Here is a 27,013-nt window from a genome sequence, read left to right on the forward strand (position 1 = left end):
TCCTAAAGCCCAAGGAGATTCCTGTAATTTTAAGGGATGGATAGGAAGGAGACGTTCTCCACTTGCAGTTTTTCCCATCCCAGTGCTACAATGACAAGAGAAGCAGAACCTGGTAGAGTTCTCCCTCCCTCTACTACATGACCAGGCCTAGGGGGGGGGGGGAAGCTTCCATCTCGTTTTCTCTTTCTCATAATCTGGAGGTCAACAGGAACTTGCACCTGGGTGTGGAGGGACAGCGTGCCTCTTTTTTCCCATTGTTTCCCATTTTGTGTGTCCCCTATCCAAAGTTGAACATTAGCCTGACACTGGAACAATAGGGCCAGTGTTCCTGAGCCATGGTAATATCCCAGTGGGACCAGGAGACGACCCCCTTTCCCCTCCCTGAGGCGGTTCTTCAGACTAGAGATTCTTCCATCTTTCACACTGCCTAAAGATGAGCCTTTCTGACAAGGAAAGACCTGGTCTTTGCAGATGACTTTGTGATAAAATTACATTGTCTAAAGTATGCTGTGGAGATTAATTATTCCCTTGGGTAGAAATTACCAAACTCTAGTTGTTTCTTGTTAATTGATGGGTTGTAATGGTTCATGGCAGTATCTTGGTTTAAAAAGCCGAATACACACATACACACCCTACCAACACACACTCACAAAGTTCCTACCTGACTTTGCTTGGTGACCTGCCACACTCTCTGAAGGAAAAATAGAACACAAGTTCTGCAGAAGTTTAAGCACAGCTGACCATTAAATGTATGGAGGAGTGGGGTGCATAAAACACAGTTGGTAGGAAGGAATTAGATACAGGCAACAACTAGTGATCTTATTGTACAGTCTTCCTAGAATCTATTCTGAGGTATGGGTCAAAAATACATCATTTATCCCTGGTTGGGTTATTCACATAAATTTTTCTAAGGCAAACTTATGAGCTACCAAAAATACAGGATATTCTTCAAGGGATAGTTTCCAGAAGCATTATGTGGATAACCCATTCCAATAGAACATTTCCAACATATGTGCTCAGACAACACCACTTATCTTATGGGAAGACGGACAGTAGTTAAAAGAGGGGGAAATCAGCTGTCTGAATTGTTCAGAACTGTAGGCTGCCTATTAAAGTTCTTTTTGGCTCATCAAAAAGGTAGAAATGTCCAAATTTTTGTCAAGCTACAAGCAAAATCCTTCACAGTGCTCAAAATCTCAACAGACACAACCTCTGCATAGGGTTGCCAACCTCCTGGTGGTCGCTGGCAACCTCCCAGTATTACAGCTGATCTCCAGATGATACAGACTAGTTCCCCTGGAGAAAATGGCTGCTTTGGAGAGTGAGTTTCATGGCATTATACCCCATGAGATCCTTTCTCTCCCCAAACCCCATCCTCCACAGGCTCCACCCACAAAATCTCTAGGAATTTCCCAACCCACAACTGGCAACCCTACAAACAGACTCATTTCTACTAACCATCTCTATCTTCTAACTTCAAGGCTGAAGAGGTGAGGATGACAGTGGATGACTGAAAAAAATCATATATGAACTGACCATTTCAATCAGCTGCAGCTACGGTTGCCAACTCCGGGCTGGGAAATTCCCAGAGGTCTGATGGTAGAGACTGGGGAGGGCAGTGTTTGGGGAGCAAAGGAACCTCAGTGGGGAATAATTCCATATAGCCCATCCTCTGGAGCCCCCATTTACTCCAGAAAAACTGATCTCTGTAGTCTGGAGATCAGTTACCATTCCAGGAGATCTCTATGCCCCACCTGGAGTTGGTAACCCTAACTGTAGCCTTTTTCAGCCCATACTGTTTTGTTCTCCCCCCTAGTATGAAAAGTGGGATATTTAGGGCACCTTTTCACAAGTTCAGTTACCTTTTGGAGGAGACAGGCTTGGAGACTCCTGTGCATATGTCGGTAATAATCTGTCTGTGTACAGGTTAAAGAAATATTATGGGGGGGTGCAAGCAGTTCTAAATCCACCAAGCATAAGCCTCAAAGCGATAGCTGTTCCCTTAAAACTACTTCTTAGCAACTCTTAGTCAGCTCCGAACTCTTGTTCTTCAGCTTAATGCAGTGGTTTTCAAAACTTAGTGTACTGCTCAGAACCCAGTCACTGGGTCCTTACTGTACTGATCTGGACTCCCCACTACTTTCTGCCTCCCCAACATAAAAAACCAGAATCAGATGACATCAGATGAGCAACTTTATATTCTATTTTCATGTCTAGTATTTATGAACATATAGTATGAATGGGCAACAGGCTGTATTTCATGGCCATTTTGTAACTTATAAAGAGGCACGCCCAAAGTGGTCCCTGAGCTTGCTCTCCTAACTCACCCTGTTCCTTCTCCTCCTTCCTGGCACGGCGACCCGCCTGCAAGACGCAACATCCTTCCTGAAAGTAGGGCTGCCAAGTTGTCCGTTCTGTCAAAGATCCATGGTAAAAAAAAATAAGAAGGTACTATTTGGAATGGAGTCCTAGTACAAATGTCTTACAAGATTATGTTACCATTTGTGTAAGCTGCCAGTATTTTCTCTAAAGCTTGTGGGGAGGGGAGTATGCTGCAGTTGTTTAGTAACAAAGGAAATACATTTTGCCTATGCTCAGAGGCATTTTTCAATCATTTGGGGACTCAGTCCTAGAATTAAAAACAAACTGTTGGGCAGCATCATGGCACCAATTAAATCTTGTGTCGGGTGCTGTTATCTCTTAGGCTTTTGTCTATGTTGGGGTCCCCAGTGTGATCCCCGTGGGAGCCATGGCGCTCGCCAGAACCTTGCCTTCTGCCTGCAAAGTATTTTTAGAAAGCTGGTGGGGCCAGATGGCACTTTTACCCAGGTGGGATTCTGATTGGCTAATGGAGATCTGATTGGTTGAGCAGATTTTTTATTAATGTTACTTCGCAAGCACACACAACAGCATAAGGATCTTCAATGAGTGGCTGACAGTAAGCTGTGTGTACGTGCAAGAAAATTTTTAAAAACAGTATATTCATTTTAAAAGGCAACCTGTTAAACAGAGCTTCTGCCTGAAATGCTGAAGAGCTACTATTAGAGTTATTCATAACTGAACTCCCTGACAAGCTGTGGTTGGCTCCTCCTCCTGCAGTGGCCCTTTTGTGGCTGCACCTACCACCCTGTCAGAATGCCAAGGCGCCCGCAGGCTCAAAAAGGCTGGGGACCCCTGGCCTACATTTTTTCTTGTGTTGATGGTAAAGAAGGTCAGCACTATTATACCACATCCACAGTACTTGCAAGAGATTTTTTTTTCTGACTTGCATCATTGCCAGAGATTAAGTCTGTAGCTTGAAAATTGCACTAGGTAAAGTGCAATGATTAGAAAAGATGCATCTGCCCTGCCCTGCCCTTCCCCCATCCTCTTCCTTTGCCTGCAGTAAAACTTTCCTTTTTGCCCCACAGCAAGCAGAAGAGAAGAAACAATTAAAGGACCCATGGAGCATCACGGCATGAACATAAGAACATAAGAAAAGCCATGCTGGATCAGACCAAGGTCCATCAAGTCCAGCAGTCTGTTCACACAGTGGGCCAACCAGGTGCCTCTAGGAAGCCCCCAAACAAGACGACTGCAGCAGCATTATCCTGCCTGTGTTCCACAGCGTCTAATATAATAGGCATGCTCCTCTGATACTAGAGAGAATAGGTATGCAGCATGCCTAGTATCCATTTTTACTGGTAGCCATGAATAGCCCTCTCCTACACGAACATGTCCACTCCCTTCTTAAAGCCTTCCAAGTTGGCAGCCATCACGACATCCTGGGGCAGGGAGTTCCACAATTTAACTATGCATTGTGTGAAGAAATGCTTCTTTTTATATGTTTTGAATCTCTCACCCTCCAGCTTCAGCAGATGACCCCACATTCTAGTATTATGAGAGAGGGAGAAAAGCTTCTCCCTGTCCACTCTCTCCATACCATGCATAATTTTATAGACCTCTATCATGTCTCCCCTTAACCGCCTTCTTTCCAAGCTAAACAGCCTTAAGCGTTTTAACCGTTCCTCATAGGGCAGTTGCTCTAGTCCCCTGATCCCTTCCTGTTTTCGATTATTTCATTGTGATTTCTGGGTTAACTTTGCAACCTGAGCTTTAAAAAGGCATAAATGCTAAGAAAGCTGCACTGATTGTTCATTATTTAGCTCCTGTTGTTAGCAATCGAGCTGTGACAAAGGGAAAATGGAAGCTTTGACTAGGAAGGCAACATGGCTCATATAAATGCAATACAGGAATCTGTCAGATGTCCCAAATTTGTCATGTAATCCCTTCTGTTATAATATGTGCTTATGGTCTAAAATGGGAACCTTTACCTAGTGCAATTAGAATACTTCTGCTAATACTTTGGCCAACTTCTGTGGCCAAATTGCCAAGCTGAAAATATAGGTGGAGCAGATTCACACAGCATTCAGAATGTGCTGGACAACTCACATTTACTGCACCAGTGCAAAATTGCCAGAAGTAACTTGAACAGTTGTGTGGCTTCTACAAGTGCTGTTCCAACCTAGGCTTGAAACCTTGATCTCTCAAGGATATTTAATGTACCAGTCATCCCCCCCCCACACACAAATCACTCATTCCTGAATACTGTTAGCTACAGAAGATACACATTTTGCCTTCCAGCTGAGTCGTCATTATCACTGAGAAAACTTTATTCTTCTCTCTGCTAGCATTATACTTGGCAACTTTCATGGAAGTGTATTGGACAGTGCCTGTGACATAGCTTGTGATGACAAAAGAACAGTTTTGCCCTCCCTTCCCCAATGCAATCTTGGATACTTTTATTGAGTTTTCAGAGGATTTAAAAGCAATAATTTTTTAACTAATGAGAACTTTTCTGGACTTCGACATAAGCCCTCAATTAGCACTTTAACATTCTTAATTACATCTCTTCTAGTCTTTTCTAGTACTGGATGCCACGTTCCCCAGTAGAATACGCTAGGTGCAATAGTTCTGTGGCAGATTCAGCAACCGGCAGCCAATACAAGAACATATTTTCATAGCACAATCATTTCTAGAATATACTATACCATTTGTGGAAGCAGAAATTACCCATTCTATGAGGATTTCGATAACCAAGAATTAAAGATACTATCTTTGTATTGTTGTGATTGAGTTACCTCATTCAGACACGCATGTCAATGGGGGGACCAATCACATCAGTATTCTCCCTAGGAAAGGAAAACACTTCACGTGGTATGCAAGTTCTGCCCTGAAAGTGCTTTTCTCTATCTGTACCCACATGCAGTTTGTCACGCATGACAATTAAACATCCAGATTTGCACTGTTATGTACACACACTGGGATGCTCTGGCCAAATCTGACTGAAACCCTATGAATTCAATTGTCATGCATGACAGTCTACACACAGACACGCACAGGATGATCACAGGATTTTTGTCATGTGTAAAGCAACCTCTGATCACAGTCCTCTCTCATGCAGCGGTGGGCACAATGGCCTGAAAATGCCCGCTGTTAAGTGTTTGCCATAAAGCAAATTAAATAAAAGGTGACTTCAGCCGCCCCTTCAAAAAACTTCCATCTGAATAAGTGTTAGCTTGAGATGGGGGGGGGGTTATCTTTTTGCCTGCATACAATGAATGTATTTGGGCTATAAAGAGCCCTTAGCTCCTCCCTCTGCCTTTCCCTCCCCCAGTGTTAAGCAGAAAGCCAGTCAGAGACACATTCATCCAAGGTATTAGGGAAAACCAAGCCGCCCCCTAGCAATGGCACTTGTCTGAGAGTTTCCCCAGCACAGAGCTCCTGAAAGCTACCAGGCTTGCGAGAGGAGAACAGAGGGGCTATTGGGATACAAATTGCAGCTCTCTCAGGATTTGCCAGACAGATCGGCCGACGTACGTTTTTCCTACCTGAACTTGGTAACTTACTCTCTCTTTCTCTTTTTTAAAAAAATTCTTTCCCCTTCATTTTTTTTGCTGTACTCCTCAAATTAGCTTTGAAAGGATAGTTGCATATTTTAAAGGCAGCCAACTTTTGGGGCTCATTTAATTTAAGGTAGGGAACGAGAGGTGTTGTCAACTTTATTTTTGAGTATTGCTTTCTTGAGGTTGGGTAATATCTAAATTCAAGGTGTCAGAGATGATGGTGTGTCAGAGCCTTCGATTTTCTAGAAGTTATATATACCTGTGATATATTTTTTTAAAAAAATGTTCAGATCATAAGTGAAACAGGAAGAGAATATGAAGCTGAAATCTTTCCATTCCGCTCCACCATGCTTTTTACCTAGTCAGCTTCAAATGGCACTGTGTGCTAAAGACGCACTTACAATTTACCTCTAACTCAAGCATAAGGCACCTTTGTTTAGATCATTTAATAGTGAAGTCCCCAATTTCTTTGCCCGCTGCTGATATTCTTAACTATAGTCTTAAAACCAGTTTAGATTAGAAAATGTGAACTCCAGGGAATATTTGGAGGGAGTGGGGTTTATTTTCTGGGGCCCTGGATTCCTCCACGACTTCCTCAGCCGTTGTATACTGCCAATGTGATCACCAAAACGCAGCTTCTAAGGTTAGAGAGACTTTATAGCATGCATAAAAAGCTTCCTGGTAATTAAAATCTCCTGTACCCATATTTAATCTTTTTCAGATCCCATAAAATGTGTGCAGTATAGCAACTTGCTTCCTTGGTTTTTTTATTAAGTACCTGTTGCCAGTTTATTAGCATAGTCAGAACTTTTTTGTTTTGTTTTTTGCTTTAGTGTTTACTTTTACAATTTTTGATTGGTTCCAGTTTGCAGACGTGATTTCTGAGGAATAAAACAAAGAGGAAAAAATGACAGATGATCAAGACCTTTCTGAGGTGGAGATGAGTCCTGTGGGTTCTGAAGACCACCACTGCCTCTCACCAGTGCCTTCTATGGCATCAGACGCCAACTCTCATCTGACCAGCCCCAGCAGTGGTGAGATGGGGAAGGTGAAGAAGGAGCAGCAAGACTCAGAGGCGGACGACGATAAGTTCCCAGTGTGCATCCGGGAGGCAGTGAGCCAGGTATTGAGCGGTTACGACTGGACCCTGGTGCCCATGCCAGTGCGGGTCAATGGAAGCAGCAAGAGCAAGCCCCATGTCAAGCGGCCCATGAATGCTTTCATGGTGTGGGCGCAGGCTGCCCGGAGGAAGCTGGCAGACCAGTATCCTCACCTCCACAATGCAGAGCTTAGTAAGACGCTGGGGAAGCTCTGGAGGTAAGAATGGATGGGGGGACCACATAAGATGAGGGCAAAATGGGGTACGTTGGAGAGAAATGGAGTGGCATTGAGTTAACACGTCTACCTTGATAGTGATAATGGCAGAGCAGGTATAATGGTCTGGAAAATCTAGAGAATAAATCCTAGAAGGTGTTTCCTGTCTTGGCTATGTTTTGACAATATAAAACCCAGTACATGTTTTGATTTTTCAGTCGTGTGCTGTTCCATTCCGAGGCCCAATTCACCTAGCCACTAATGGCAGTCCTACAAGTCTGTCATACACTACATTGTTCACCTTCCTCTCTTGACCTGTTGCACTCCTTCATTCTTCACTCTCAGTCTTCTTGTAAAGCTTTCTTACCTAATCAAAGCATGTGGCTGGTCTTTTGGAAGATGGTTAGTGCTGAACTGATGACTCTCACAAGAGTCCGATAAGTACAAAGTCCAAAATTAGCAGTCTTATGATAAACAAACTCATGGCTAATAATATGCAAATAAATAAAGTTGCCATATTTTTCTGGCTGAAAGAAAACAAATGTGGCTTTTTCACCATTGCAAGGCTGAGCAGCAAATGCACAAAATTATTTTTTGAAGCTGATTTTTCATCTCACAGTTTAAAGCCCATCTCATGATTTGTGGATATTTGGGTGGGAAGCATTTGGAGTTTGAAATCCCTTGAGGATGTGTCTGTTGAGGTCAAATATTCAACCTGTTTTAATTTGGACTCCCTTTAATACATTTGAGCCCAACCCTTGAAGACAGAGGAGGCTGCTGATGGGAGGGTGGGCAAATAGGGCAAGACGGAGAAGGAGGTCACCTGCCGCCTCCTTCCTTTCCTCATTAAAGACCATTCTGATGCTGTCTAGCCACAGACATCAATAGCTGGCCATTTCCTGTCTGCAGGTGATACAGATTTTGAATGTGGCTGCAGATAAAGGTAGAGACAATAAGGGTCTGAATAAGAGTAGTGAAAACGCTAAGGGGGTACAGTTAGAAGATAAGGTCCCTGTATTGACATTTTATTTCTGTGTGAATATGTTACTTCTGTGGACCTGGTCAGATTGTGCGTACTTGCAGATGTTTCTGTTTGTGGAGTTACGTTATTCCATTCATGATACAAACATGTCAGGGTTAACTTTAGTGGTGCATAGGCACAGGACATTCCTTACTCATACACACGCACAGTAATATAAATTTCTAAATGTCTTTCTGGATTTATTAATTTATTATCCCGTAGTTGCTCATATGTTACATGGGATCCAGACATTTTATGTCAAGGACAGAGTTCTGCTTCAAAGAAATCATGTTATGCTGCACTCAAAACACAGTACCGGTATGTTTGCTTCTGGAGAAATAATTGACTCTTGTTTGCAGTGCATAATTGCAGTTTGGAATTGTGACCTGAAAGCGAGAATATGGTGGGTACCTATTGGAACAGGCCTCTGACGTCAGTTATTATGACAGATACTACTCCCTCATTGTTACCTGTTCCCATGCCAAGATGTGGACATAATAACAGCATTGAGCCTGAAAGGAATGGATTTTAGTCCAAAGGCAAAGCATAGGAAAATCCCTTGTAAGTTTCAGGCCCTAAGTAATCATTTTCCCTAGTTACACCATGGTCCAGATTTATGACGCTGCTAAATCTGACATTGAAGAGGGCATTGGATACTGCCTTGGAATCAGGATTTGCAAGGCTGTTCTGTGAAGTCTATGGATGATGCCAAATCAAGCTCGCCTTTGAATTTGGTTAAGATTCAAAACAATTTAAGTGAAGCTTAAATTAATAATTTGCTTTTTGAGTTGAATCCTCAGCATTTAAGTTAGTGTTTCTGATTTTATTGGAAAACCTGAATAGTAGGTCCGTGCTTAGTGAAAGCAAAATGGAAGATGCAATTTTCATCTTATAATTTGTCATATGTTCATATGTTCGGCTTTAGTGGGTGAATGACTGCCAAATATAAGCAATGTCCCAGCTAAAAACCCCTGGCTGTTCTCTCAAGTCCTTTTCTTAACCACACTCGAGCCATCATTCCTTCAAGCGATCTAAATGAACAGAGGCCTAGTTCATGTGATCAGCTTTGCTGAGAAGAGACACACAGCATCCACGTGATTTAAGGGCAAGAACTCTGCTTCTTTTCTGGCTGGTTCCCCCCCCCCCGCGCCCCCCATGAAGAGTTTCAGTACTTTCCTCACTGCTTCCTTAGGCATACTTGAGACACACCCTACTCCAAGCTCATTTGCTTCACCATTTGTTAACTTATAAACACTGAGAATAAGTTTCACATCAGGGGTTTGGGCCTCCATTCTTTTTTGCTTCCCTGCTTTCAGCCATGTCATGCCACAAAATAAATCCCGTTGTTGGGTCTCAAGGAGACATTAGAGGGGTTTTCTAAGGCAGCGTCATTACAGGGGTTTTCTAAAGAAGTTCAAATGTAGGGCTTTATTTAAATCCATTATTTCTTATGCCTCTATTTTGTCTCCTCTGCGAGGGAGAATAGGAGGGGGAGGCTTTAGCCTCTGTGCCTCTGCTGTGGCCCTTCTGGGGCATCTGGCTGCCCATTGTGAGAAACAGGGTTCTGGAATAGATGGGCCATTGGTGTGACCCAGTAGGGCTCTTTTTATGTTTTTAATAATGCCTGTGAGCAACTATATGCTGTTGCTCTCAGGGCAACTGAAACAAAATGGCTTCCTCAGAGAACTAAAATGGGGAACTGTGATAGGCCATAATTGAGATTCCGAAAGCTCGGTGCTGATTAATCCATTCTACACAATCCTATTTTTCTCTAAATCTACACAAGGAAGTGAGTGAAAGCTTCTACATAACTCTCATAATGCCGTATTATTACATTGGATGAAATATTGTACGAGAATGATGTAGAGATAATTATACTTTATACCCGTTTGTTCATGCACATTGTCGCTACTGAACCTGCTATTGCTACATATAGTAATAATAGCGTTGATACATGGCTAGTTTAAAAGTGGACTGACCATTAGGTTTACATCCAGACAGGTTTAATTCCTTCTTAGCCTTGGAACAATTTTAAATTTTCATGCATGTACAGATTAATTCAATCAGATCTGCATTTTTTTCTAATTCACACTAATCTTTGGTATATGTTTATGGAAAATGTTGATATATGTTAAATTTCTTTGCTGCCTGCGAAATTATGCCTTGGGTTTCTTTTCACCATCTTTGCATTCAAAAACTCAACTTTGCATTTGGTGTTAGTATAAATTTTCTTCGGTTTTAAGTTTGTTGTTGAGATATGTATCAATAAGGCAACCAATGCTTCAGTCAAATTTATATCAATGGGGTTTACATATGCAACAAGCACATTAACCATTAGGTATAGAGAATTGCAATGGGATTTAACGATGGCCTGCATACTACCACACCGCTCAGCAAAATTTGAAATCTTCCTCCACCCAAAGGGGCTTCCTTCAACTTAAATTGGAGGACGTCTCTGCAGGCTTCAGGAAAGCTTCAAAACTTTGCTGAGTAGAATGGTAGAATACCAGCCAATATTTTTATCATATATTATACAGTTCTGGTCAATCACCATTTAAAAAAATCCCATTTCACATATTTTACATTTTTTAAGCCAGAACAAAATTTTAAACCATTACAAAAATATAAAGATTCAGAAATAATAGATGTTATTAAAGAGCAAATTCAACAAAAAATGGAAAAATCTGAAATATATCTAACAAATTTCAGAGTGATAGCAATGTTAGGCCAAAATTCACATGTGCCCATTAAAGTATTTTTAGTCCCTCTCTCTCACACTGTTGTGTATGCCTGAAAATCAGAGCTGCAGCTTTAAATCACATGTAGCAGGTTGCTGAATCGATTGTGGTCATACAGGAAAGTAAATACGCAATCACATTTCTGCTGTCTTATGCTTTACACTGCATATTCAATGTTGGTCTTAGTCTGTTGCAGCCAAAACAACAGAAGAGTTTTAAACACGATCAAATGAATAGTGGCATACGCTTTCATGGGCCAGACTAAGGTGGGGGGGGGGAGCCCTGGGTCTTTAACGGGATGTTATTTATCAGGTGATGTTATTTATCTCTATGCCCTGAAAAGCTTCAGCTGCCCATTTCCACACACCAAGCCTCTGTTAAAGGGACAGGACATTTTTTCTCCAGGTTGTTGGCAGCCCTAGCTAGAGCCCATTTTATCAGGTGAAAGCTTATGTCACAATACATTTTTTTTACTTGAAGATGCTAGCTTTCAAGGTGTTTCCCCTCTAAGATGGCTCTTTACGGTGCCATGAGACTTCTTATTGAAATATATCTATTTCTGTGGGTAGAGTAAGGGGGGAAATGAAGAGTCATATGCTCTCCTAACTATGCACCCAGTAATAATACAAGATTGCAGCCTTTGACTATTTTGAGGAATTTGTTATGTGAAGAGGTGAAAGGAATGGAGATACTTTTGTGTTTAGATTTCCTTCAATCCCTAGTTGCAATTACTTTTTAATGATGAGGATGAGGGTGATGATTTACTACTATGTTTCAGAGCCTTTGGTCATCATCACCTGTTTTAGTATTACGGCTACCGGTAGGTTGATTGTGCTCTCCAGAGTGAGGTTAGCTGGACACTGATGCGTCCTTTCTTGTATTAAATGGTACTAAATGTTGACCTGCAAGAGAGAGCAGGGTCATATTTAGTTGGCTTTTAGCCTTGTGGTTTTATTGATATTTGCTATTTACCTTGGGTCCTGGTTGCCCAGTTCTGGCTTTAGACCGGTGCTATTCGCAGTGCGTCCCGCGCCCTGCTGGAGGACGTCTCACATGGGTCAATTCAACATGGCTGCCTTGTAAAAAAAACCTTGATTTACATCTTTATTTGCTTTGCCTTGCTTGTCTTTGGTAACAGAGAGTTCCTTGTATGTTTCCTCACTAACATGTCTCTACACACTTTCCTTGAGGTTTTTTTTTAAATATCTCTACTGCCAACACTTAAAAAATCAGCAGAAATATTTCAATATAAACATTACGTGAAAATGCAGTCTTAAAAAAAAAACTCCTCTAAAGTGAAATACAGCATTAGCCCGTAGATGAGGTTGGAATATTTGAGGCTTAAATATTACCTTGGTATTATGATTGTGTTCAGCTTTGAACCTCAGAGAGAAACAAACTAGGTAGATTATGCTCTCCTGAAACTATTCTGGTCTGCCGTTTCCATTTCTTTCAGTGAGACTTGTGTGGAATTCCTGTACGATCCCCATTTCATTGATTAGTGGTTTTGCAAGCAGCCGTGGTTAGTGGATCATTCCCACAGTGATTCCTGTCATTGGTCCCGCTTCTGTGAGTAAGGTTAAAGTCAGCAAGCAGAATACTTGAACTTAGAAACAGTACAGTGTGCTATTGCGCCGGCTTTCTTAAACTGGGGGGCAATTAATCTCCCTACATTGGGTCACATCAGCGTCACCACAGACATATTTTGGAAGCAGAAACAAGCAAAAGGAGGAGAAAGGTGGACACTCGGGGGGGGGGGTGTTCTAGCAGGAAAATTATATACAAGACCATCAATTAAAAGTGGTAGAAAAGAGCAAGAGTCCAGTAGCACCTGCAAGACTAACAAAATTTCTGGCAGGGTATGAGCTTTTGTGAGTCACAGCTCACTTCTTCAGATAAAAGTTGGTTCTGTGTTGCATGGGTTGGAGTCCTAGGTCTAGAAAGCCCTAACCTATCTAGCCCAGAATAGCCAGATCTCGGAAGAAGGGTCAACCCTGGGTAGTATTTGGATGGGAGACCACCAAGGAAGTCCAGGGTTGCCACACAGAGGCAGGCAATGGCAAACCACCTCTGAAGGTCTCTTGCCTTGAAAACCCCTATGGCAGGGGTGTCGAACTCAATTGTTAGGAGGATATGACATAAATGTCACTTGGTTGAGCCATGCCTCGCCAACCCAGATCAAGAGTGGGAGGTGGGGTTGTTTTGGCTGGTTTGCGGGATGGATAAGAACTCTCAAGGGGCCGGATCAGGCCCGCGGGCCTTATGTTTGACACCCCTTTCCTACGGGGTTGCCATAAGTTGGTTGTGACTTGAAACTGAGAAAAAAGTCTAGAAGAGATGAAAGTTGGTGTTCTAGATAGATTGTTTAAGGTTGTTTTCAGGCGTGTGTGAAAGTCAAACCTGCGGTCGTTCAGGATGTCCATTTACATTCCGAATGCCTCTCTTCCAAGTTAACAATCAGATGTTAACATGGTGCAAAAGAAGCTTAAGGCAGTTGGAATGTCTTGTAAGCAAACACTCTAAGCATATCTAAACAACAGGTTTGAATCAGAGTCAGGGCAATGTGAACGGTATTAAGTACCAAGAAAAGCCCATGTGCTGATGTAAAAAAGGTGAACCGCTTCTGCAAAATATAGACGTCTCTTGCGTCTTTTTGTCTCGATCTGAAAAATGCCCGGTACTATCTTTAACACTTTTCACACCGTTCTCCTTCTGTTCTGTGGCATTATTGCGTTAGAAACTCCGTGTATCAATTTTAAAGGAATGGGCTCCCTGAAAGCCTATCCATCCCTCGGAGGAATTAAAGCTGACTGACTAATGTTTCCAGGTCCTCTTAATTAAAGAGACATCCCAAAACATCACAGTAGCACAGAACATAGCAAATGTCTCCCACACCACCAACAATAAAAACTAGGTTGTCCCTATGCCCTGAACAGTGCATAAAACGTAACAGATGCTCCTAGTTCCACTGTGGCTCCATAGAGTTCTCGTGTGGCAACCTGCGTATCTTCAGTCCATCCTGCAATTCATGTTTCCCGCAGGGTCAGGATCTCTTCTGGTCTACTGACATGCAACCCATGCTCTGAATGCTAGAATCCATAAGGGGGGGGGGGAATAGTACTTTCTCCATGTGTACAAGAATCTTCCAGTGGTAATATCTAAAAGAAGCAGCTTTTCCCAGTTTCTCCCACTGCAAGAACTAGTGCTGTTACCGCTGACTGCCGCAGTAAGGCATTTTCACAAAGATCTGGGGAAATCAGTCAACCGTCGGAGCCTCAGCTTTCCTCTGAATTCAACCTTTCCCCTCTGGGAACCTCTATTATAAAATTCTAAAGAGAGAGACATCAAACAGCATTGCTTGTGGTAATGACATCCTTTGTGTCATTAATTGTGGTAATATTTGAGCCTCGAGGGTATATGCGGATATCTGTGGAGGGAGGAGACCTATAATTACCAAATGTGCTATCAGTTGTAAAATATGAAGCACTGATCATTGGCTTTAGTTTATGCTCTCTCTCTGCCTTCCCCATAAAGAGCCTGTGAGGTGTATCTTTCATGTCCCCATTTTACAGATGACAAACTGATGGTGTTATTTAAATAAAATGAATAGCTCTTCCCTCCGCAAAGTAGTTTTGAGCCTGAGCTGACATACAAATAAAAGTTTCTCAGTTTCAAACCGAGCCACTGGACCACATTGGCTGTAAAACCAGAGGGCTTGAAGCATGAGGAATTTCTTACACAGCTTCTGCTGAGGAAATTGCATTGTACCTCATATGTACATAAGCAGTGTACCACACATTCCTATACAGAGACAGACACGTATGTCTTCATGACATGATTACATATTATAGGGCACTTGAAATTTCCTATTTTGGCTTCAGAAAACAATGTGAACCCCCAGGGGTTATACCATGCATAAACATGGCACCCGTGTCTATTTTGCATATACGTACATGTGTTTGGAACCCTTGTCTTTCTACTTGCCTTTTTGTCTTTGTTCCTGATTTTGTAGAGAGACTGTTATCTTGAAACTTTGTTTATAGGGGGATAGGAAAACAAGTAGCAAACTAGGTGAAGGTAGCTTGTGAAATCAATAACTAGCACTGGCAGGTTTTTTTTAGTATAGGAAAACATATTTGAGCATGAGTATTATACATTTGAGCATGAGAATTATACACACATGTAGTGTTCATTATCCATCTTATGAGCAATTGACTGGTAAATCTGAATTGTTTGTAATGTGATCTTGTGGTGAATCTCCTATTGGGTAATCATGTGCCTCCCCCTTACAGTATGACATTAAAAAATAATTATTGATAATGGACTGGTGATAGTGGTGAGGAGAACACTACACTTAATTCAGCCTCTGAGTTAATATCTGCTTCTGTTTTATGCTATAATTAACTGCTTCAATTACTTCCCATTTATTCCAGCTTCCTGTACTTCGTGTTGGCAATAGCTATCCCACAGAACATAGGAAAATATAGTAGATTTTATGGGCTGTTCTTAATAAAGTCTACCCTAGCCATGTTATTAGCTAACAGAGGGTGGAAGTAGCTACTCCCAGGGGCAACGGTAACAAATTTATTACCTGTGCTGTCTTCCACAGTGGGCTTGAAGTGGAAGATGGGAGATACCGCTTTGACCACTTTCTCACCTGCACTTGCCAGTACGAGCTTATTTTCACTCCTGGCTACTCTAAATTGTTTTCCCTTGATATTCCATTCTGTAGCTGGTTTTAGTGGTAACTAGCTCACATTTACCCCAGCGTATTACATTGTAACTGCAAAACCCTGGTCATCCAGTGTTATTTCTAGCAGTAAAAAAAATGGTAATGGCTCTAATATGAAAGGACATGCTGTGGTGCATACTTTAAACACCCCCAGCCAGGAGAAGCCAATGGTTTAGGAGATCAGTGCCCTTCAAGATGTCACTGAAGTCTCAAAGAGGCATCTATAATAACTGAATCTGGGGAGTTACCTTTAATTATCATTAGGCTGGCTTTTTGTCATACCACTTTTCATAAGCTACAAGCAGAGACTAGTTTAATACAGGGCCCAGCCCCATAATTCATTTTGAGTGCCAGGGATCAATATTGGAATACTTGAAGTAATAGTATCTGACCGTGGGACAGAGTTAAGGGTTTGTAGGGCCTGGTGAAGGACTTTTTTGGGCCCTCAGCAGCTCCTAAGAAATTAATCACTGATTACAGCTTAAGGCCCCTGGAGACAAAAAGCTCTCACAGACCTTCACCTTTTGTTTTTTACATGTGTTACGCAGAGGCAGGCAATGGCACACAACCTCTGTTAGTCTCTTGCCTTGAAAACCCTACAGGGTTGCCCTAATTCGGCTGCGAATTGGCGGCACTTTCCACCATCACCATACCGTCGATGGGTTAATTTGTTATTATTATTCTTTTAATACTATTAAATTATGAGATTGACTGTTTTTCATCTTTTTATTGTAGTGAATTTGTTGAGACCCACCCTGAGCCCGGCCTTAGTTTGGGATTGAGGGCGGGCTAGGAATCAAAAAAAAAAAAAAAAAACACAATAAAAACAGCAGGAGAGTGGCACCAGTGGATTTGACCTTAACGGGGGCACTGATTTACACATGCATTCCCCTCCCACAGTTGCTGTCTCATAATCTGATGACTGAACAACGTCTCCTGACTAAACAAGTCAGTTATTTTCGTTTGAATTACTCTTGTGGTATGAAAGTTCTGGCAGTGGTGATTAATCTGTGACGGTTGATTCGCGCATGCCAGTTATCTCAATTGATGTTCCAGTCTACAAATGATGCTGTGTATTAGGAATGGAAACTTGGTGAACAGTTTCATCCCTTCCCCCCCCCCCACGCCTTTTTTGCCAACCTCAGGAGGGCAAAGTGAAGGTGGGGCAAGGAGGCCGACTGAGAGAGAAGCCCTAGAATGTTTTTGAAGGGAGCCAAGTTGGTTAGTTGATATCAGCAAACTACTTTCCAACATATTGTCGAAGGCTTTCACAGTCAGAGTTCATTGGTTCTTGTGGGTTATCCGGGCTGTGTGACCGTGGTCTTGGTATTTTCTTTCCTGACGTTTCGCCAGCAGCTGTGGCAGGCATCTTCAGAGGAGTAACACTGGAGACACTGTCCTTCAGTGTTACTCCTCTGAAGATGCCGGCCACAGCTGCTGGCGAAACGTCAGGAAAGAAAATACCAAGACCACGGTCACACAGCCCGGATAACCCACAAGAACCAATACTTTCCGACACTTTCCTCTCCACAAAATGGCATCCAGTGCCTCAGGCGGAATGTGAGGAAATAGCTGGGCCCAGACTTTCTGCCAGAATCTCTTGGGGACATTTGTAGGGTCTCTGGGCTCTAACCCAGTAAACACCTTGGGATATGAAAGCCTTGAGAAATTACCATTTTTAGAAGGTGGAAGCAAACAGAGATGTGGAGAGAACCGTGGCGCAAGTCAGCTACTGTGTTAAGTGCTGTGGGAATAAAAGGTTTCTTTGAGAGAGCAGCGAGTGCTTTCATATGCGCACACACATACATATATGTGCATTATGTGACAGGATTATAAACCACAGCCTCACATTTTGGAGAGCAACAACAGCAAAAACAAAAATCAGAATCAGTATAACACAGGAACCCAAATTCTCAGGTTGAGAACTAAGAGGCAGAGATGCTGGTGTATACTGCACCATCTGCTGGACAATAAGTCTAATAACAAGCTGTAGTCAGAAGTGACTGCACGAAGAGGTCCCTGAGGAGGAGCTGTTGATGTAGCAAAGAGCTTGCATGCAAAAGGAGTGTTCTGTGGCATATTAAAGACTAATTAGGGTATTGCTACATGAGCTTATAAAACATGAGAGGCGAGCGAAAGTACATCAGTCTCTGTGAAATGTCTAGGAATTTCCATGGAAATCAATAAGCAAAGTTATAGGGAGATGTAAGCTCTGGATATATGTCTCCATTACAAATATGTATTTTTGTATTGTAAATTAGCTGAGCTGAGGAAGAACACACAAACTCCTGATTTTAAGATATTGCTGTTGTTTAACTGATTGTGTTTGTTTATTGTATTTATATAAGCTTTGAGAACCACGTTGGCTGACAGGACAGTGTTTTAAATAATAGATCAGTTTATACTATGGCTTTCCTAAGAATGCTTGGAAATGGAGTTTGGTGAAGATGCTGATACTTCCCTTTTAAAGATCCCTAGCCCCTTTAAAAAACTATTACTCCCAGGGTATTCTTGTTTGTGGGCTTCCTAGAGGCACTTGGTTGGCCACTGTGTGAACAGACTGCTGGACTTGATGGGCCTTGATCTGATCCAGTAGGGCCTTTCTTATGTTCTTATGTTAGGGCTCCCTTGAGACTGGCAGTCACTGTTTAAAACATATGCCTGTTGTGTAGATATTCCCACAGAGCTTTTCCATCTGATAACACAAAGTGTGCCCCAGCCATCTTTTATCTATTCTGCAATACTTATGCAAGTATTTCAGCAAGAGTTTGAAAACCACTGTGCAAATCACTGGGAGAAAAGCAGAGGGGAGGGGGCAATTTTGAGTGGAAAAACAGCCGCAAAGGAAAAGTTTGAAGAGCCCATCTTTCTCCTCCAGGGCCCCACACCCTCATCGTTTCCTTTTGGAGTATTTCTTTGGAGATGGCTTTTGATTAAGGAAACTGAGAAAGATATACGAGGCTGCTTGTGAGGTGTAGTTTGATGTTGTTAGAAATGGGTTTTGGGGAAACTTGTATTCTAACTCACCCCATTTCTAGCAACGACCATAAATTTCCCAGTGCTTGTGTGTGGATGGGTGGCAAAATCACGTTTTCAAGAGTTCTATAGTAACCATCTTTGGATTGCTTCCTCCTGCCCTGATATTTGAATAAGGGCAGAGAGGATCAGTTTGTGACTGCATTAAATGATATCCCAAACATTCTGTATCTCAAACATACTCTTCCTATCAACTTTCTTAACCCTCAAGTGTTTTGTGCTTCTTTGTGGACACAAAAAAGATTCTCCTATGGAATCCAGTGCCGTGTAAATGAATGGACTGTTTTGAACATCAAGCTTAATTTCAGAGGGTTTGTTTGAACTCAGTCCTAGGCTGGGAATACGTGAAATGATTACAAAGAAATGACTGCCCTTGCACAGAATACTTCCCAACAATCAGTGTATTCTACCCACAGCCAACCTCAACACATCTGGGGACAGGGAGGGGTGAAAGGGCATACAGACACACTTGATTCCAGCACTACCTTTTTAGAAACTCTGCACCTGAAAGTACCATAGACATCTCATACTAATAATCTGAGTGTGTCTTTGGGCACCTCTGAACTCTCTTCTGCATTCTGCCTATGGCACAACAGAACATGCAGTATACAAGATAATCTCTTTAGGGTGTTTGGTCATGTTTTGGTGAAGGCGGACACGAATTAGCTGGCCTTTATTAATCGGATTTGATTCCTTGGCTGAGACATTAGAGAAGGAGGGCCACACAAGATGACAGAATCCTTGCTTGCGGATGGCAGCAGAACCTTTCTCCACAACAAAATGATTTGGCCAACATTTCCTTGGAAGACAGCCCTCATGCAAACAACACCTGGGCTTGTGTGTATGCATGCATGTGATCTTCCACCCACTCCTTTTAAATTCTCCCCATTGCTCCCAGACCAAGCCCTTTGCACTACACTGGGCGAAAATGCATGGTCGCTTTAGCCTCCTTTATTCCCTGTTTCAGCCAGGATTCAGCCAGGATCGAACGCACGTTCAGCGAAAACGCATGCGCTCGATCCTGGCTGAATCCTGGCTGAAACAGGGAATAAAGGAGGCTAAAGCGACCATGCATTTTCACCCACTGACTCTTCAGCCACTTATGCATGGGAGGTTTTGCCTTGGATTTGCCACTCTCTAGATGCACATTTTCCCCATCTGAATTCTCAAAACTCTGCACAGGGGCTTATTTTTGAGTTTTGAGAATTCGGATGGGAAAAATGTGCATCTAGAGAGTGGCAAATCCAAGGCAAAACCTCCCGTGCATAAATGGCCATCTGCAGTTGACACCAGTCTGTGACTGAAGAGAGCTGACTGTGTTACAGCTCAACTGTATCACTTGCATGCATTCAACCATAGGAATATCCATTATACTAAACACATATACTAGAGCCAGTGTGGTGTAGTGGTTAGAGCGGTGGTTTGGAGCAGTGGCCTCTGATCTGGAGAATCGGGTTTGATTCCCCACTGCTCCACATGAGCGGTGGAGGCTAATCTGGTGAAGTGGATTTGTTTCCCCACTCCTACACACGAAGCCAGCTGGGTGACCTTGGGCAAGTTACAGCTCTGTTAGAGCTCTCTCAGCCCCACCTACCTCACAGGGTGTCTGTTGTGGGGAGGGGAAGGGAAGGTGATTGTAAGCTGGTTTGAGTCTCCCTTAAATGGTAGAGAAAGTCAGCATATAAAAACCACCTCTTCTTCATTGAGGGAAAGAATAAAGCCTAAAATTAACAGAGTCTTTATCTTTCCTCATCTTCCATTTTGACTCAAGCCTGGGGGGTGGGCGGGAAGCAGCTAAAAACTGCTGCCTCTCACTTGACGATTTGTTCTTTTCTGTGTCCATGCAAAAATGCCTTTGCATGAAAGGTCATGAATTGTTGGGGGGGGGGGGCGCAAAGGCAGGAAACAGTGAAATCTAAATCCTTCAAATCTCCTGGCCTCTGCTTGCTCATACCAGTTTCCCTTAGCTAAAGCTGATTTGAAATTCTGATCCCTGGTAAGAACAAAAGGAAGCAGGGAGATATGGAAGGAGAAGACACAGATGGGTTTTGAGCAGTGCTGGGGAGGCGTGAGGTATACGGAATGGCCTTGGATGCGATATGTTCAGAGGAGACTAAGGCAGCAGCCCTGCTATGGTTCAATGCTGGCAGTAGGGTTACCAACTTCCAGGTGGTGGCTGGAGATCTCCTGCTATTACAATTGATCTCCAGGCGACAGAGATCAGTTCAGCACAACTCTGATTGGTTGATGGCTTTGACATCACAGCCATAGCTCTTCCCTCTCTCCCTGAAGCAGTTTTGCAACTTAAAACAGCACAAGGTGCTCTATTACATTTGGACTGTATACACATACAAGTGATGCTTTTAAAAAAAAGGCAAGTAGCCCACCTGAAACACAGGGAGGAGTAAAACCAACAGGTAACTCAGTGTTTGGCACAGAGGCAAATATGTATGTTCATTCCAGTGGAAAGGCAAGAAGTTGGGCTCCCCAGAGAAAAGCAATATCAGTTCCTCGGCCTTAGATACTCCTGTAATCTCCCTGAGTTAAATGTTAAATGAAGGTCTTTTATCACTGTAATTGAGGTGGAGGTGGGGTTATAACTCAACTTTGAGATAAATGGATGGATGTGGTAGACAAGATCAGGGAAGAAAAAAGATCTAGTGGGGAAGGAAGTGGGCTATAGTCATGATATAGCCCAAGAGGTTTTAGGCTGAGCTGCCCTGGAACAGAGTGCAAGAGATAGGGCAATAACTTTTCACCTTCCCAGGCCCTTATGCCAGTTTGCTTTCTTGTTTGATTCTAGGTACAGTTCTAGGGTTCAGTCCTGGATAGAAGCCATTTGTTTGAAGAACGTTTGCTGTTTCTTAGTAGTGAGGACAGGGTACTCCGTACATGGTCAGAGATGCTCTATTACCAGGTCAGGCCATGTAAATAATTTTCAGTTGATTAAGCACCTACACTTTAGATGATTAGTCGAATAATCAAATAAATATAAATCTTCGTATTACCAGTGCCTCAACCTACCGGTACATGCATTTTTAGATACTAAAGTGTCACATCAAATACAGCTGAATAAACATAGGCTACTACTCATTGTTAAAGGGAAGGGCCATCTCTAATTTTTGTCTCCTTTTCATTCCATCAAGTATATTATACTCTTCAACATTTCACAGATAAAAACAGAGACACACTTGCAATAACCTCAGTTCTCATGCCCAAGATCACTGGCTGAGCCCCCACAATTAACACATTGCTGGATTCATTTACTTAGCAGGTGCCTGCCTCTGTGTTGTGGCCATAGGTAATACTTCTCCTGCCTTGGCTTCCTAGGTCTCTTAACTAGCATTATTAGCATTAAAGGAAGCTTGAAATGCACATCTCACACATTATGGTGGAGCCATTTTGGGGGGAAGTGCATCCCTGTGTGCTTTTGACATTTTTTGCTGTGCCAAGACAACCCTTCCCCCCCACACCCCGCACTACATGATGTATTTGACAAGGTGGGAAACTGCTGAAGAGGAATGGAAAGCCATTTTCACAAAACAAAGATTTACCATACAGATCTTCTTTCATGGTGATGATAGAACATGTGTAAGGGTAGGGGGTGGGCCTTAGATCCCGGGTTGCCATCTGCACAGGTAGCACATGTGAATCAGGACTCAAATTGTGATCAGTGATGACAAATGTGTTGTTCTGTTGGTAAGCAAAGGGAAGTGGAAGTGTCCTGCTCCTTCCCTTTCACAGGCTACTGTGGGAATAGAAGAGCTCTTTTGTGTCAATCCAAATGCTTACCCCTTCCTTTGGACAGAACAGGGAAGAAAGGAGATCGCTGGTTTAAAAAACAAAACAAAAACCTCTGCAACAATGATAGCTAGAACTAAACAAAAAATCAAAAGATTATTGATTCAATAGATTATTCTATGCCATTTTTACTCTAGACCCCATTTACATGCATGAAAGTGTTGCAGGACTAATTGAAATTACTTACATTTAGTGGAAAAAATTGGTTCAAACCAATAGCAGGAAAATGAAATGAAAATGATTTCATGAACTTTGATTCACACAAGGAAGAAGGAAAAATTTTGACCTGAAATGGATCGGAATGCAAAATTTGATGCCATCTCTGGAAAATGGCAGCCTACCAACAACCCTCATGTCTTTTCTGCCTCCCAAAAGAAGGCACTGAGTCATAGAGGAGGATATGCTCATGGGTCACTTTAGTTCTCCAGACAAAATCTCTCTGTGTGTATTAAAAGTGCTGTCAAGTTGCTTCTGACTTACGACAACCCTATGAATTAATAACCTCCAAAGTGTCCTATTATAAACAGCCTTGCTCAGGTCTTGCAAACTGAGGGCGGTGGCTTCCTTTGTAGAGTCAATCCATCTCATGCTGGGTCTGCCTCTTTTCCTGCTGCCTTCAACTTTTCCTAGCAAGATAGGGGTCAGAAATGTATTTCCCCCCTACAATCTGGCCTGCTTCATAAATCCATCAAGCCTAGTGACATCAGCAACACTAATCAGTGAAGTGCTTTAATTAGGTCTACTCAGAAGTAAGGGTCACGGGCTACCTCCCAGGAAAATGTCCGTAGGACTGCAGCCATATGCACTCAGGGCTGGCCAGGCACGACATAAAGAATGTATTCAGCCATCTAGTATTAAAAGTGCGTAACTATATCTTGCAACTTTTGAAAACACTGACAAACTTAACTGAAACTGAGTAGTGTCGCCAAGGGGCAAATTAAAAATGCCTTCAGGGCCAGAGATTTGGCCCATGAGCTGCCAGTTGGCGGTCTCTGACGTACAGTGAAAAAGAATATCTTTTTATAAAAGACAGCAAAAGCTTGAACAAACTAGTCCAAAGTTAAAAGGTATGGGATTTTGTGCAGCCACTGTCTATGTGTTGGGTAGAGAAATCCTGTCCTAACTGAAGAAAACTGTTACTACTACAAGAGTGACCTTACATTTCTATAGTGCCTTTCATCCGGAGTTTCACAAGGCCGTGCTATGCTTTTAATTACTCTCCCCAAACAGTATGCATTAAACAGCACCTTATAATGCAGCGCCTGTTAAATAGAGTTGCGACTGCAGCCAGAAAAACCCTAAAGATTTCTGCTACGTTTGGGTTGATTAAAGAGACATTCCAAATTACACAACCCCGAAGCTATTCAAAGTAAAGAACACACCGTACAGCCATAGAAAATGCCACATAACTCTACAGAATTCCAGAGAACATATCACAACTCCTTGAAACCTCAGTAGAGAAAAAAGTAGAGGAAAAAGTACCACAGAATTCGATGGTGGGGGAAACCAACAGGAACAATCATTTTATATATAGTTGGCTGCTGGTATTTTAAAGATAAAACTGTATTCATGACAAATGGGCCAGATGGCTGATTAGCTGACAGCAGAATACTATCTAGCGCACACACAAAAGATAGCCGATCACATGCCTGGTAGTCTCATAAACTGGCCTGAAAAGCATTGCTGAGCCAGGGCAAAACTTCTTGAAGAGGGTTGACTAGTGCTGTGGCCAAAAGTTTTCTGCTGTGATGATATGAGATGATCTCTGGTGGGTTTATATTATTAACATAACCTTGAGTGATACTTTGCAGTCTTAATTTTAAGAAACCTATTCCTCCTTCTGCCCCCCCCCCCGACTCTCTCTGGCAGACTGCTGAATGAAAGTGACAAGCGACCCTTCATTGAAGAAGCCGAGCGGCTGCGGATGCAGCACAAGAAAGATCACCCTGACTACAAGTACCAGCCACGTCGGCGGAAAAATGGCAAGGCCGCCCAGGGTGAAAACGATGGGCAAGCTGAAGGAGAAGCTGGTGGGGCCGCTGCTATCCAGGCCCACTATAAGAATGCCCACATGGACCACAGGCACCCTGGGGAAGGGTCTCCCCTGTCTGATGGACACCCTGAACATGCCTCAGGTTAGTCAACAGCTAGACCGCCAACTATCCAAGGCTAAGCCAGTTTCTTTGCCTGGCATGACTCAATATTTAGGGACGGAATTGGTAAGCTTGGCAACATGCCCACATACCTCCAAAGAATGTATTACACCCAGCTGCCATCTTAGTTTTTCACTGGCTACCTTGGCTTTCACTGGACATTCTGTGGAGACACGTCATGAGTGGTGACGGGGGAATAGTTTACTAATATGTTCGGGTTGCAACGAGACTGATTCACAGCCCCCCTCCCCCGAACTGTATAAAAAGTGAAATGGTAATTCACATTTTTTTCTGTTTTCTTCCCATGTGGATTTCCCATCACAGGTCAGAGCCATGGACCCCCCACTCCACCGACCACTCCGAAAACAGAGCTGCAGTCGGGTAAAGCTGACTCCAAGCGAGAAGGCCGTTCTTTGGGGGAAGGAGGAAAGCCTCACATCGACTTCGGCAACGTGGACATCGGGGAGATCAGCCATGAAGTGATGTCCAACATGGAGCCCTTTGATGTCAACGAGTTTGACCAGTACCTGCCACCAAATGGACACGCCGCTCACCCAGGCCATGTTGGAGGCTATGCCGCAGCTGCTGGTTATGGCCTTGGAAGTGCCCTGGCTGCAGCCAGCGGACACTCTGCCTGGATCTCCAAACAGCATGGAGTCTCCTTGTCTGCCACCCCATCATCAGTGGTAGACTCTAAGGCCCAAGTGAAAACAGAGGGTTCTGCTCCAGGGGGCCATTACACTGACCAGCCCTCCACTTCCCAGATAGCATACACATCACTCAGTCTGCCCCACTATGGCTCAGCTTTTCCTTCTATATCCAGGCCCCAGTTTGACTACCCTGACCACCAGCCCTCGGGACCCTACTATAGCCACTCCAGTCAGGCTTCTGGCCTCTATTCGGCCTTCTCGTATATGGGGCCCTCCCAACGCCCCCTGTACACTGCCATCTCTGACCCAGCACCCTCAGTGCCACAGTCCCATAGCCCAACACACTGGGAACAGCCCGTGTATACGACCCTCTCAAGACCCTAGGGAATGGGGAACGGTGACCAAAGCAGCAGCGGAGAGGGTCCGAAGAATCAGCCCCAGAAGACGAGCCTCCGAGTTCTGAGGCCAATCGGTGTAATCCAGTCGCCAGAACCCACTGAATATCCGAGCGTGTCTTTCTTGACCGCAGTTATCGAAGGCTCACCTGGCTAGAGGAAGGTCCCCACCCGCCCCTATTCTCCCAATTCTTGATTGGCTTCCAAGATCCCATAGGTCTTCTAGATGAGGACAATTCTTGGCATGGAGCAATTAGTCATGGTGGGTTTTTGTTGGGCAGACCAAGGATTTAAAAATAATAATAATCCCTCCATTCTCTCCCTCAAGTTGTCCAGACCATCTTACTGATGGTGTAGAAAGAAAACAATGGCCATAACTTTACCACTCACTGTGGGTGAAGCGTGGCTTGTCAGCCACCCTGGCGGATTTGTTACAGTAGGAGAAGTAGGGTGGAGCAGCTGAGGTGGACGGTGCCTTACGGCATTCCTGCTTCAGAGTTACACGTGCATGAACCTCGTTCCCCATTGGAAGACCAGCCCATGCTTGCTTTTCCTGTTGATTTTTAGTATCTGCATTCCACCTTCCCTTGTCCATCCCACAAACCTCTCTGCTGCCTGGCTCTCTTAAGACTTTACTAGACAGTACATTGGACTCAGGAACTGCATTATATGCTCTGGCCACCTTTGCATCACAGCATGTAAGTGTGTGCGTACTACATGTTGGTCCCTTGGACCATAAAAAGCAAAGGGGACAGAATCCTATGTTGTTGTTATGAACATTTTGTATTGCTAGTTTGTTTCCAACACCTCCTGGCTTCCTTCTAAACTCCCCCAGCTAGCTGCCTAATACTTCAGAAGATACCCTGCCAAAGCCAGTGCTTTTATTTTTTGGTCTGGCACGCTTATGAAAGAGAATGTGAGTGCGTGTGAGAGAGCGCATGTACACTTGTATTTAAGTGGGTGTGGGAAGGCCGAAAGATTTTAGCAACCAGAACTGTCAGTGTGATCCTCCAACTTGCTTAGGCATGGAACAACAAATGCCCACAGAGCATCCGTATGACTATGGCGTTAAGCAGATAGTGTCACCGTGTAAACAGCCTAAAATATATCGGGCCTGAGGCTGAAATTCCAGATGGCACTCCTTGTAAAGTAAAAATATAATGAACGGAATAACTGTCAGTGTACTGCCTTCTCAATGGTGCTCCCAAATTTTCCAGCTAGAGTGGTTTGCTTCACCCTGCCAAATGGCAGGGGTGATCCTGTTCACATAATGAGAATCATTGGCTGC

The 27,013-nt window shown here is 43.3% G+C and overlaps 1 protein-coding gene across 1 annotated transcript; it reads left to right on the top strand.

Moving 5' to 3' along the window:
• The first annotated feature begins 5,696 nt into the window (after positions 1–5,696).
• On the top strand, positions 5,697–26,028 carry SOX10 (SRY-box transcription factor 10). The gene is made up of 4 exons (XM_056847460.1): positions 5,697–5,879; positions 6,751–7,202; positions 24,397–24,662; positions 25,005–26,028. The coding sequence occupies exons 2-4, from the start codon at positions 6,793–6,795 to the stop codon at positions 25,712–25,714; spliced, it is 1,386 nt and encodes a 461-aa protein (XP_056703438.1). The 5' UTR covers positions 5,697–5,879; positions 6,751–6,792; the 3' UTR covers positions 25,715–26,028.
• Positions 26,029–27,013: the final 985 nt, after the last annotated feature.

The sequence above is a fragment of the Euleptes europaea genome, chromosome 3, assembly GCF_029931775.1.
Source record: "Euleptes europaea isolate rEulEur1 chromosome 3, rEulEur1.hap1, whole genome shotgun sequence".
NCBI lineage: Eukaryota > Metazoa > Chordata > Lepidosauria > Squamata > Sphaerodactylidae > Euleptes > Euleptes europaea.

What these genes read in the sequence shown, in the direction of transcription:
- SOX10 (XM_056847460.1), top strand. Translation starts at nt 6,793, where the DNA reads ATGACAGATGATCAAGACCTTTCTGAGGTGGAGATGAGTCCTGTGGGT. An exon ending in ACGCTGGGGAAGCTCTGGAG is followed by an intron (nt 7,203 to 24,396) that starts GTAAGAATGGAT and finishes TCTCTCTGGCAG; the next exon opens with ACTGCTGAATGAAAGTGACA. An exon ending in ACACCCTGAACATGCCTCAG is followed by an intron (nt 24,663 to 25,004) that starts GTTAGTCAACAG and finishes TTCCCATCACAG; the next exon opens with GTCAGAGCCATGGACCCCCC.